We start from the raw sequence: 12,289 nt of genomic DNA, 5'->3' as shown, positions 1-12,289 counted from the left end.
TAGAAAAAAGTATATTTATTTATATTCCCGAAATGACTTTTCTATGAAATTTAATTCTCTACAATTACACATTTTTATACGGGGCCCCGCCAAGGCAAGATATCGTCACTACTTTGAAAAAATCTCGTATCTAAAATCAATATGTCAACAAAATTGAACCTTGATGTGATGTCTATAAAGTTCACTCAGAAAAAATATCTATTTTGAGCTACGAGTTTTTTTAAAAGTAGTGACGATATGCCACTGCATAATTAACCATAGGGTCGAGTTTATTTAATCGCACAGCTGTTTTCATAAATATTTGGATAGCTATAATCAAGATTTGAGGTATCGCACACCGCGGCAGAAAGCGTAACGACTAAAAATTATAGGTGTGTACATCATTTTAATTTAGACCTCAGAAATTCTTGATTAAGTTTCATTTTATTACACTTCTAATTTTGAGTTGATACGCCTTCTGACTAGATATGCGATATGAGGGTAGGAAAATAAAATAAGTATTTGTACGTACCTATTTCCATCTATCTTTATTTGTATTTCACACCCACGGTCACGGCTGTAAGGTCTAGAATATTTACAAAAAAATACATTCAACCTTATATTATTTTAATACATTTTCCATTTTAAAATTTTTTAAATTCAAAACTTTAGGACAAACGTTTCGAGATCAGAAAATACGTTGGAAAGCAGTCTCAGCGCTGTTAGGTTCAAAACTACGTATCCCACATTGATAGCATTTTCACTGTTAAACATAATGGGGAAGTTAGCAGTTCCAAAACTTTTACCTCTTTGGAACTATTTCCAAGCAATTATTACTCGGCGAAGCTAATGTAAAGTATGATAGACGAGATAAATTGAGTTTTTTACATGCAAGGCACCATCAGCCAAATAAGGTGGTCTATCAATTTTTAAACAAGTTCCTATCAAATGAATATGTCGCTAAAGCCAAACTTTCAAGTTGACAGACACGTCTATTGGCATTATTGGTTTATGACATGCAAGCGATTATCAACTTTAGGGTGGTAGACCACATATTTGGCTGATGGTTCTTACCATTTTTTTTCTTCATAATTTTCATTTTAAAAATTTGTCCGCGTTGACAATATATGTCAAAATACAAGTTCGTAATACTAATACTCTCTGTGCTTAACTGCGGACGAACGGACAGACAGACGGACGGACGTAATGAAACTAAAATAGTTCTTGTTAGGACTATGGAACGATTAAAAAGGGAGGCAATCAGCGAAAGAGAAAGTAAAAAAGCGATTCGTAACAGTGAAGATGCTAATCAATATAAATTTGAAAATCTACTTTTCCATTCTACATTATTATGTTTTCTACAAGAAAATATGTGATAACCTTATCTGCTAAAAATATGTATGTACGTATAAATGTTAGATATAACGCACGACTCTAGCAAACTACTAATTTAAATTATTTACGTTAGCAAAATAGATTTTTTTTTTCACAAAAATATATTGATATCGAATTTAATTGACAGTCATACAAGCGGAACGAGAATTTGGCGAATTTATTTATAAATGGCAAGTCATATTTCTACATAAACATATGAAAAAGCGAAAGGGCATGTGTGAAGGGAGAAATTAAATTTGTTATTTATTATCGTCAGCTGCGTATTTATTAAAAATATTAAACAACACATAACTTACGGGTAAATAACAATGGCTGACCGCATAGTACGTACGTAGCCTTACTACGCCCTTTTTAACAAAACGTGACACAGCAAAAATCCTTTCGCTTCCCCACCGTCTATGTTTCATATATACAAATACATGTGTAATCTAATCTGGCTAAGTTTGCTTTTTAGATTTATACAGTAAGAACTGTACTCTAGCGATTTACAAGCTACGAGTAGAACTATATCGGATATTATTATTAACTATTTGAACTTGATTTTGGCTTTTTCGTAAAAATACAATATTCTTTTAGACATTATGTATAAACAGTGTTTTTACATAATAAACAAACAAGTGATTTAATATTACTTAGTATCGCTGCAATTTCCTATTGTTAGAAAAAAAGAAACATTTTTAATAACTGTGCTACACAATTATTTTAATTTAGCATTTATTTCGTTTTTTAACTCTCGTAGACTCGTAATTAATTCTCCATCTTACAATCTTTGGCACTGACACTTGTTTCAATTAACCGATTAATCCCAAAAATCTGATTTTAAAATCTTCTAACATTATTTATACCTAATAGTTACCAGCCTCTTCAAAATAATATTATATATTATTATATTAAAACAAAAATAATACGTAAAAAAACATTTACAATTTACAGGATATGCAACAGACTTAGTGTGATATAGGTACCATTTGTTTTTTGTACCAAATGGGTAACTTTATAATGGCGTACTTAAAAACAATCAATCTAATTTTATTTCAGGGATCACACCAACTAGACACGTAACAACTGTTCGGTTGGGGTGGACCTGACTACTGACGTAGCAAAATGAGCAGACGGAAATTTTTCAAGTGGCTCTCAACAATTGTAATCATAATAAGTTTACGTTATAGGTATTTAACTCGGACGATAATACTTGCGCCCTTCCTGTTTAAATCTTTTATTTTTTATCATTAAGCTGCCATTTAATTCAATACTGACATTAAAACAAAACAACTAAGAATCATAAATATTGTTTCTGGGTGTTAATGTCATATATGTATGTAAACTCTTTATTGTATGTACAAAAGAAAAGGAACAAAATACAATTGACAAACAAATTGATGTCAATGTTAAACTGCGTGCATGATACGTTATTTTTATGGTAGCATAAAAACTGTTCTTTTAACTCGTACGCCTTCGAGTCTTAACAATCAAATTATTGCATAATTATCACTCTTGATCACTTTGTACCAAAAAAAAGATATACTTAGTACTTTGACTTCTAGTTTAGCGTCCGCTTATTTATTTCACAGTCACTGTAATTGTTCATTCCGAAACTTTACACACTCGACATGTGATTAAACAATCACTCATTTGTGATATTATTTCGTTACTTCATCAACACAGAAGTAACGTTTCCACAGGGATTTTTTATCCATTGGATGGGTACCTAATAGATTCCTTGAACGAACGAAGAAATTATTGAAAGAGGCGAAAAACGACACTTCACACTTGTACTTTTCCAACGCACAAAAATTCACACTATACTTGAATTTGACAGTAACCACAAGTGTCTCCCGCACTGGAATATAAATATATCCATGGGATTAAGCTTTTGATGGTTTTGTAGCACTGTTTTCGCAATCACACAGTTCACTTTCACTGTAGGTAGTTTATTTGTTGATTTCGCCTTTGAGTGCGCGTTCGAGCACAGCTTTGGATGCGATCTCGACGGTGACTGTTTTGCTGATGGTCGCGAGCTGATCCGACGGTGTCTCCTCTAACGGCTCCGTGAGGATACGGAGCGAGGATATCTTGGCTTTCTGGTAAGCCGTGACCGTGTTCATGCCGAGGAATCTGGAAGAGGTTTATGGAATTAGATATTTGGAAAGGAAGTAAAGGAATAATGTAACTGGCGCAGTCGGTACTACCACTATTTGCTAATAACAAAAGTCTATCAGTACGGCGAAAGGTGGGCTTAGAACGTAACAATAATTAACTTAAATACTTATATAAAATCATGGTTTTATAAAGAGTTGTCCAGGGGACGTAACCATGGCAGCGAGATACAGAAAAAAGTTGATTGAACCACTTAACATTGGGTTAGCAGTTAACTCTGAATTAATAGCTTTCGTCTCCGCAAGCCCGCCATAGTCTACCACAGAGCAATGGGAGGATCTCGCCACGGGTGCCGTGAACATTTCTTGTTTGTACAAGGACCTTGGTGCGCCTGCACCGGCATGCAGCCAGTGTATAATATTAACATTTTTAAATATTTGTAACACCAAATGGGTGGTTAATGTGGTTATGAGACGAGATTGTCTGAAGAACGATTGTCACTTAGTGAAGCAACCTGTATAAGGGTCAATCAACTTTTTCTTGTATGTTATTCTGTTCCGTTGTCCAAGAGACAACAGTGACAGAGTTCTTTCTCTTAAAAAACTGTTATATTACAATCTATGCTACTAATGTGCCACAGAAAATATATAAAACCAATAGTTTTTTTTTTTTATTCGACTGGATGGAAAACGAGCAAGTGGGTCTCCTGATGTAAGAGATCACCAGCATAAACATCTGCAAACACAGGGGTATTGCAGACGCGTTGCCAACCTAGAGCCTAAGATGGGATACCTCACGTGCCAGTAATTTCACCGGCTGTCTTACTCTCCACGCCGAAACACAACAGGGCAAGCACTGCTGCTTCACGGCAGGATTAGCGAGCAAGATGGTCAGGTAGCAATCCGGGCGGACCTTGCACAAGGTCCTACCACCTGTTGCTGCAACAATAGTTTTAAACAGTTGTCCAGGGGATGTAACCACCGAGGTATAAGAAAAAGTTGATTGGTCCATTTCATCATTGTGTGATTATCATTCACTCGTTCAATTGATTCGTGCCAGCTTTTGTGGATCGGACTGTACCTGACAGCCACGTAGCAGACGAGCGAGGCGGCGCCGGCGGCGAGCACGCGCACGACCGGCGACGTAAACATCTGTATGGCGACCCAGGCCGCCGCGCCCGCGCCGCACATGCAAGCCACCGCCAGCGCGGTCCGCAGCCAGTGGACGCACGTGAAGCCGCGCTCCCATTCCACTCTGAAAAAAAAGAAAGTTTGTTAAAAAAAAACATTTTTAATTTAAGCTTTTTTTGCTGACTGCAATTTTTGTTGACTATATTACCATATTAAATATATTGACCCGGATAACTCGCGTCTTAAATCGAGTTTAGCCCGACATGTTTTAGTTTCATGTTCAAGACTGTATTACCACTGGCATCCAAACTATGTTTCCGTACAATATTTTAAGCCGATGTCAAACTCCAAAAGCTTACAGCGATCCACACGTCTGTCATTAAACATGAAAATAATATCATGGAACAATTGAAACCAATCGACCTTTCCATAAAAGAAATACACATTATGAAAAAATTTCAGCGGTCTATCTATTATAATTCCTGAGATACAGTCCTGTGACGGACGGACGGACGGTCGTTTTAACAACTTTACAGGGTTCCGTTTATCACCTTTCGGGTATGAAACCCCTCAACAGCCATTTCCAATTTTTTTAATGAGTGGAAAATGAGCTAGTCAAAGTACTAATATTTAACATTTCCCTGCCATAGCAATGATTATATTTACCTGCTGGTCTCCTGTACTATGTAAGGAGTGTTGCACACCTTGCACTTCAGGCCGTCAGGGGTTGCCGCACTCTAAAAACAAAATCATGTATAAATAGATGAAATTAAACAGTTAAGCTATAACTGTTCCATCCATCCATCGACCCCAGCCTATATACGTCCCACTGCTGGGCACAGGCCTCCTCTCAGAATAAGAGAGTAGTAACCATAGTATTATTTTCAAGATTTACCCCCTGTTTCACCATCCATTGATTAAATTTATCTGACGGATAAATGTGATGCCGTCTCTGTTTGTTTTGTTCGAATAGACGGAGACGGCATCACATTTATCCGTCAAATAAAATTAATCAATGGTTAGTGAAACAGAGAGGTTAGTGGTTGTTGATTTTTTTATTGCTTGTTCGTTATGTGCCAAAATTATCTCCTTTATTTTTTTGCAATCATGTGAGAGTCCACGCTGCCAATCGTTCAGCTTGTCTTACCTCGACGAGCCAGCGGCGCAAGCAGTCGTGGTGCACGGCGGAGACGTCGCCCGTGCAGCGGCACGGCCGGATGAGCGGCTCGGCGCGCGCGCCGTCGTAGCAGATCCAGCAGTCGCGGGCCGAGCCCACGCTGCCCACCAGCGAGTCTGTTTCCACGTCCTGCTGTAGAGACGCATACATTTTTCAAATCCAAGTCTAATAGTAGATTGTACAACAAGAGCATAAAACGAGCCATGTTACCCGTGGCGTTCATATAGCCACCCAAGCCGGTACGGCGAGGGTGGATAGACACGTCGAGGGGAAAATTTGTTTATGCTCGAGTTATACACTCTTTCACTTCGATTGAGAGGAAATTAAATAGCAACAGTGGAAACAATTGTTCACTTTCTATGTACCTTTTATTTTTCATGCATTATTATATAATTGTATTTTTTTTAGTTTTATTGATTTATTTTGATTGATTCGATTAATTTAGTTTTATATAAATCAATTCATCATATTGGCAGACCCAGCGTCGATGGCGGGACGATCTGGACGCCTTTCTTCGCAGCTGGTCAGGATCGCCAAGAAAGGTAGAGTGGAGGACATGGGGGAGGCCTTTGCCCAGCAGTGGACACATCTACAGGCTTTAAATAATAATAATTAATAATATATAATAAATCAATTATTAAAAAAATATATGTAGAAACTTTTCTGTTTGTGGCTGTTGACACCTGATTACCTTGGTCTTAGACGAAGATTTTACTTTATGTACTAGAGCATAAAAAATAATTTTATGTCGCCTAGATCCAGTAGAGTGAGTTCCATGAGAAGTGAAAAGGTGATTTTCACCGGCGAGGCGAGAGGAGGCGGGGATGGGCGGGAATTGGTATTGGGAATGGGACGTCTATCGCGAGCCAGTGCGAGTTCGCACGATATCGCGCGCTTAGTATAGGAATTTCTCGCTCATCCTCGTCTCGCCTTGCCGGTGGAAAATCACCTTAAGAGTCTACGCTAGCTGGCGCGGGTGCACGAAGCGGGCGCACGCCATGCGGTTTACAGGTAAGATCCGTCACACGCGACGAGCGCAGTTAGCGCTCATACTAGGCGTCCACCCGCTCCGTGCAAACTAGCAGCTACCCTAACTAGTGAAACACGCTTAATATCAGAGGGGAAGAAAGTGGATACAAGATGTTATTGTTGCCTTTAAAACAAAACTATATAGAACTAGGGTACCCTGTTGTGTTTGTATTCTACATGGGAACTTTATGTTAAAATCATAAGAGAAATTGGTTTCTGTATTAACTACGATATGCCAAAACTGCGGCCATGGTGTGCGCTCTTTAAAGTTACCGCAAATCAAAAATAACACGTTTTAAATTAAAGCAGAAAGAACAATGTAAACATTATCAAAAGCTTCACCTAAAAACCTAACAATAGGAAACGCCACACGACCCTGTGGTACTCCAACTTACCAACGGTATCCATGGCAACGCCGGCACCCCACTAACTCTCTGATGCAGCACGGAGGCAAGAAAGACACGGCAGATTGACCACTGCCAGTAGCGCATCAGCCCAACCACCAACCAGGCCTTCTCTTGCCAAGTCAGGCTGAACTGAGGAGCCATTTGGATATAAACAGAATTGCCGGACATCTTTGTCAAGTTTGACGAAATTGACTGATGTTAGAAAAAATTAAAAGGAAAGTTATTGATCTCTAAAACTTGAAACATTATAAATTAATAACATTTATTGATATGAAAGTAGAAGCTATTTATGACCATCATGGTCAATGTATTACTGAGGAATTATGGGGCATATTTTATTAAATTTAATAAATCTTGGACCACCTACCTCAAAAAAATAAAAAAAGTTTAATAAGCAATAAAAACAACGACAAACAATAAACAAAGACAAAAAGCTAAAAGCTGAAGACTTGACGATCCTTCGGAAGCAAAAAACGGACGACCAAACGACAACCCTTGACACCAAAAAACATCACAACGCACAATTCCAGTGCGTTTATTTAGCTTAATTTGAAGACAAATACAAATCAAATACTCACTCTAAGTCATGGAACTAAAATAAAATAAATCATGTGACTGAATATAAATAAATATAGGACCGAAGTGGGTCAAAATGCATTTGCAAGATTAGAAAAAAAGTTCCGCTTAGTTTTAGACACTTTAAATGTACACTAACTCATAAATGTTTACTTCACTTGTTGAACCAAAGCGTATTATAAGATATCGCTATAGCTATTACAGCTCGTATAGGTGACAGCTGTTATTTCGTTTACACTAATATTTCGACTGAGAAACTTATTAAACGCGATTTGTCAATTACGGAAGCAAACCAAGTAATCTCGAGATACTGTTTTGTTTTGGGATTGTTATCAAGTACAACACGTTGATACGGCGTAGTTCTTAATTATGTTTTTCACTAAGTAGTTTACCAAATTACTTAATTTAAGCTTCATTACTGCTTTATTAATATTTAGCGAAAAACGTCTTATGGAGCTTATTGTACGAGTATAGTTTAATTGTTGTTTGTGCGTTTTATGAACAAATAATGTGTTTGATTATGATTAAAACTACTAAATGGCTACAAAAGTAAGTGTTCTATCATTTACCTACTGTAGTTTTAGTATTGCAATGGATTTACGTTTTTTGAGGACGTGTATATCACAATTTATCATAATAATAAGCGTTCATATATTTTTTTTTTCATTTCTTAGTCTTTGTTAATCATAACAATAACACAGCCCCACGTTTATGTTACATCAAAACAGTATGGCAGTAAAATCGATATTATGTATGTCCTGGCGCTAAGCCGGGCGCTGCGGGGGCGCGCTCGCTTCGCTCGCTCAGCTCGCGCGTTTGGTCGCAATGAGGGCTATCGCGTATGAATCGCCACTAGAGGCGCTAGTGTAGCGTGAGGTCTCCGAAATGTCAAATCTCATATTTTTGAGTGAGCTACGCGGGTTTATTTATAATTAGAATAATTTTGTGAATATTTTGCAATATCTGAAATTAATGTGGCAAATATGCGTTCCGGGGCAATGAATGTCTGTGTTTTGAGACAGTTTTGTCTTTCGGAAACCTTTGTCCTCCTTTTTCGAACAAAACGGGGACTATGCGACACTGTGGCATGCTCGACATTTTTATAGTACGGTTTTAAGGTGTATTAAATACGATTTTAATCTAAACTTTGTTTTCACACCCGTAATAACAAACTTTGAAAGCCATACTAAAAAACCTCACGCAACAGTGCGCCATCTAGTGAGACAAAAAAACGATAGCCCTCATTGCCATTGTGCTCATTGACAGTAGGAGACAAAAGTGTCATTTCATACGAATTGAAAAATGAAAAATTAATTTCTATCCTATCCTATTATTATTTAGTTCTGTGGACGTTTCATGTCTGAACAACAGGCTATTGTGTCAAACAATGATAAGAGTGTGTTTAATGTTCCGTTAGGTCAGGTCAGTGTGATATAGATATATCCTTGTCAACAAATATAGGTTCTCTTTGTTCTTTCAGAGGTTAACCATAGGCGTACAACTATTTTAAGACTCACAATTATATTACCACTTCCGGCCTTACACGACCCAATGCTGGGTAAAGTTTTCGTCTAAGAATACTACTTTGACTTCAGTTCCATTAACTTTAAACACATTATTGAGCCACTTTGAACACATGCGCGGATTTCATTACAATATTTTCTTTCACCCTCATGGTAAATTTCAAATGTAGGTACCTAAATTCTAAAAAACTTAAGAAGTGCGAGCCCGTATTCGATTGAACTGACGAGCTAGAGTGAATATATTATTATGTGTGGTGTTCATGTTCGCGCTAAGTTTGTGCTGTGTGACATGTTGTGCTATACATGGAAGTGGACAGCGCGTTTCTGCTTGAAAACATATGTGCCGCATAAACGTAGCTGTGATACACGGTTGGCAGCGGATTAGCAAGGTAAAAAGCTTGCAGCTCATTGGTTGTTTGCATCCGCTGACTGTAGCAAGCGACAATCCAAACGATCGCAATCCATGTACACCCAGCTCAAGAGTAGCTTCACCTCATTAGTACTTTGTCACTGTCACTAAAGAATACTACTTCAAATTTTAGTTCCCAATCAAAGTCTTAGTTTTAGGTAGTACTTTTGGAGCCAAAATAAACCTTTTCTTTCTTTTCAAAAGTAAGTACAAATTACTTTTACGGTTTTCTCTTAAAGATAAGTTAATTAGTTGATAAAGATTCGCAAATTAAAATAGTAACTGAATACAGTGGGACGATTAAAATAAGTGTTTCCATATAAATTGAAGCTTGAAATTTTGGTATGAAGGAGCTCTTAGCACAACCAATAAGAAAAATCTTAATGTTGATTTGTGCTATATAAATTATGCAAGAACTCACGAGGATATATTCTAGTTACAGTGCAATAATGAAGTAAAACAGTGTCATTAATTTAAACCATTTCAGACCGCCCATTGTTGTTTATCGCATCCAAAAGGTTCCGCTACTCTTGATAGGCGTGCATTGGGTCAATCCCCCACAGCAGGGTACGCAACGCAAAGTCTTTTTTAATTGTTTTATATATATAATAGCGCGGGAAAAACGAGCAAATGCGAGTCGGACTCGCGCACGAAGGGTTCCGTACTATTCAACATATCTATACAACATTAATATACTCAGCGGCACAAAATTACCTGTTATTGCATACATTTGAGGGCCAGATTTTTTGCCGCTCAGTATATAAAGTGATCATACAACTAAATATTCTGTGAATATTTCAAGTGTCTACGTGTTGCCGTTATTAATATCAAGCAAAAAAAAACAGCAAAAAAAAAATACGTTTTTTGTATGGGAGCCCCCTTAAATATCATTAATTCTTGAGCTCAGCATTCAACTCGCGCGCTATCTGTAGGTAACCAGCTGCCTACCCTGGAAGTGACCCAGTGCACGCCAAGTACCGTACCCGCCCTCACCTTGGCATCCTGATGATGCTGCAGCAGATCCTGTAACTTTGCGTCGTCGAGCTGCCGCGCGAGCAGCCGCCGCGGGTTGAGCAGCCAGAGCCGCTCCGGCGCCATGGAGTTCCACAGCACGCAGGGGAACCATAGCGCGACCCCGATCTCCGCCAGCCGGAACACCAGGTCGTGCCAGTTGCGGGACACCACCGGCACCCTGGAATCGAGATAGTCCTGAGGTTAGGCTAAGCACTAACTCATTTTCAGGCCCCCCAAGGTAAGCCTCACGAGGTAGCGTCATAGACAAAGTGGCAAACAACAACTAGTTGTAAATTATTTTTTGCTAAAAAATGGCACATGCCCGTGCCAAGTTTCAAGTCATTAACCGTTGAAAGAGTTTCGTCCTATGGAGACAACCTGGTTGGATCACTAGAATTTCACTACCAGATTATTTGTATTGTCTCATGTCCAGGCGTGAAATTGATACAAAAACGGGACGGGGAAAGTGTCAAAATCTGAACGTATATTTAGCCGTTTACCTTTACTTGCCCGAATTTCACTTGCCATACCAACGTTTGCCATAAAATAAAATGTCATCATATAGAATGCAGTAGGTTAAGTTAGGTTAGTTTAATATCAACTCTGAGCAAATTACTATTTCAGAAATAAATTACTTTATGGCAAATGAAAATTCTAGGAAACGATACATTCGGGCATATGAAATTCGGGCAAACGATAGAGAACCATATTTAGCACTTGCTAGGTATCTAGGCTCGAAGGCGAGAAAGTCCGCGTGCAAGAACCTGGATCATTTATTCAGAGTGGTGTACAGGAAAGGCCAGTGGGATGGGATGGATACTGACTTGATCTTCCACGGCTAACTAAGCTTCCTAGAGGCGAGGAAGCGGGATTGCAGGAACCTGGATCACTTATCTAGAGAGATGAAAGGGAAGGGCCTGTGGGAGGATACTGACTTGGTCTTCCACAGCTCGCTGAGGGTCTCGGAGGCGAGGAAGCCGGCGATGAGGATCAGCATGAGCGCCTGGCTGACCAGCCCGAAGCGAGACTGGTGCAGCTGCGACTGGTTCACGGAGCGCGGGTCCAGGCCGCCCGGCCGGGACATGTCCGTTTGGACGCCCTGGTACAAAAACACATTCAATTATGACGTCATATTTTCAGACCCTACGTCAATGTCAGAATATTGTAGTTAGAAGGGTGACACTCTTTCCCGGCCCGGGTAATACCGACATGGAAATACCGACCCTGTTTTTCGTGTACTTGCCCATAGAAGCTCATGTCAGTTTCTATGGACATGAAAAACAGGGTCGGTATTATTCGGGCCGGGAAAGAGTACCACCCGGTAGAAGAAACCACCAATCAATGATGGTTTATTGACAGGCGAAATATCGCTAGATGGCGTTAGTGTCGTTTGGTCTGTTTAACATTATAATCTTATTTATGATTGGTAACAATACTAGCGCCAACTAGGCTGTCATTGATAATAGTTTTTAATGAATAGTCAGAACGCGATTCTCTAATAGATTTTTATGGTTCAACATTAATAACTTTAGGCTACATCTTATATCTTTAAA

At 38.8% G+C, this 12,289-nt stretch overlaps 1 protein-coding gene across 3 annotated transcripts; it reads right to left on the bottom strand.

Annotated features, from left to right (window-relative positions):
* Positions 1-2,942: 2,942 nt before the first annotated feature.
* LOC141441799 (uncharacterized) lies at positions 2,943-11,874 on the bottom strand. Of its 3 annotated transcripts, none has more exons than XM_074106668.1 (6): positions 11,672-11,874; positions 10,716-10,914; positions 5,749-5,907; positions 5,268-5,338; positions 4,552-4,725; positions 2,943-3,489 (listed from the first exon to the last, which is right to left on the bottom strand). In XM_074106668.1, exons 1-6 carry the CDS (start codon positions 11,818-11,820, stop codon positions 3,306-3,308), a joined length of 936 nt encoding a protein of 311 aa, XP_073962769.1. In that variant the 5' UTR covers positions 11,821-11,874; the 3' UTR covers positions 2,943-3,305. The 3 variants fall into 3 exon arrangements, with proteins under 3 accessions (XP_073962769.1, XP_073962768.1, XP_073962770.1); XM_074106667.1 differs by having other exon boundaries at positions 5,749-5,910; positions 11,672-11,868; XM_074106669.1 differs by lacking the exons at positions 10,716-10,914; positions 11,672-11,874 and adding an exon at positions 7,203-7,772 and having other exon boundaries at positions 5,749-5,910.
* Between the last annotated feature and the right edge of the window lie 415 nt (positions 11,875-12,289).

The sequence above is a fragment of the Choristoneura fumiferana genome, chromosome 24 (genome assembly GCF_025370935.1).
Source record: "Choristoneura fumiferana chromosome 24, NRCan_CFum_1, whole genome shotgun sequence".
NCBI classification, from domain to species: Eukaryota; Metazoa; Arthropoda; class Insecta; order Lepidoptera; family Tortricidae; genus Choristoneura; species Choristoneura fumiferana.
The sequence above is the reverse complement of the archived record's forward strand: the minus strand, read 5'-3'. Positions and strand labels throughout refer to the sequence as shown.

What these genes read in the sequence shown, in the direction of transcription:
- LOC141441799 (XM_074106667.1), bottom strand. Translation starts at nt 11,820, where the DNA reads ATGTCCCGGCCGGGCGGCCTGGACCCGCGCTCCGTGAACCAGTCGCAG. An exon ending in AGCGAGCTGTGGAAGACCAA is followed by an intron (nt 10,915 to 11,671) that starts GTCAGTATCCTC and finishes TCTCGATTCCAG; the next exon opens with GGTGCCGGTGGTGTCCCGCA. An exon ending in AGCATCATCAGGATGCCAAG is followed by an intron (nt 5,911 to 10,715) that starts GTGAGGGCGGGT and finishes GCGTCTCTACAG; the next exon opens with CAGGACGTGGAAACAGACTC.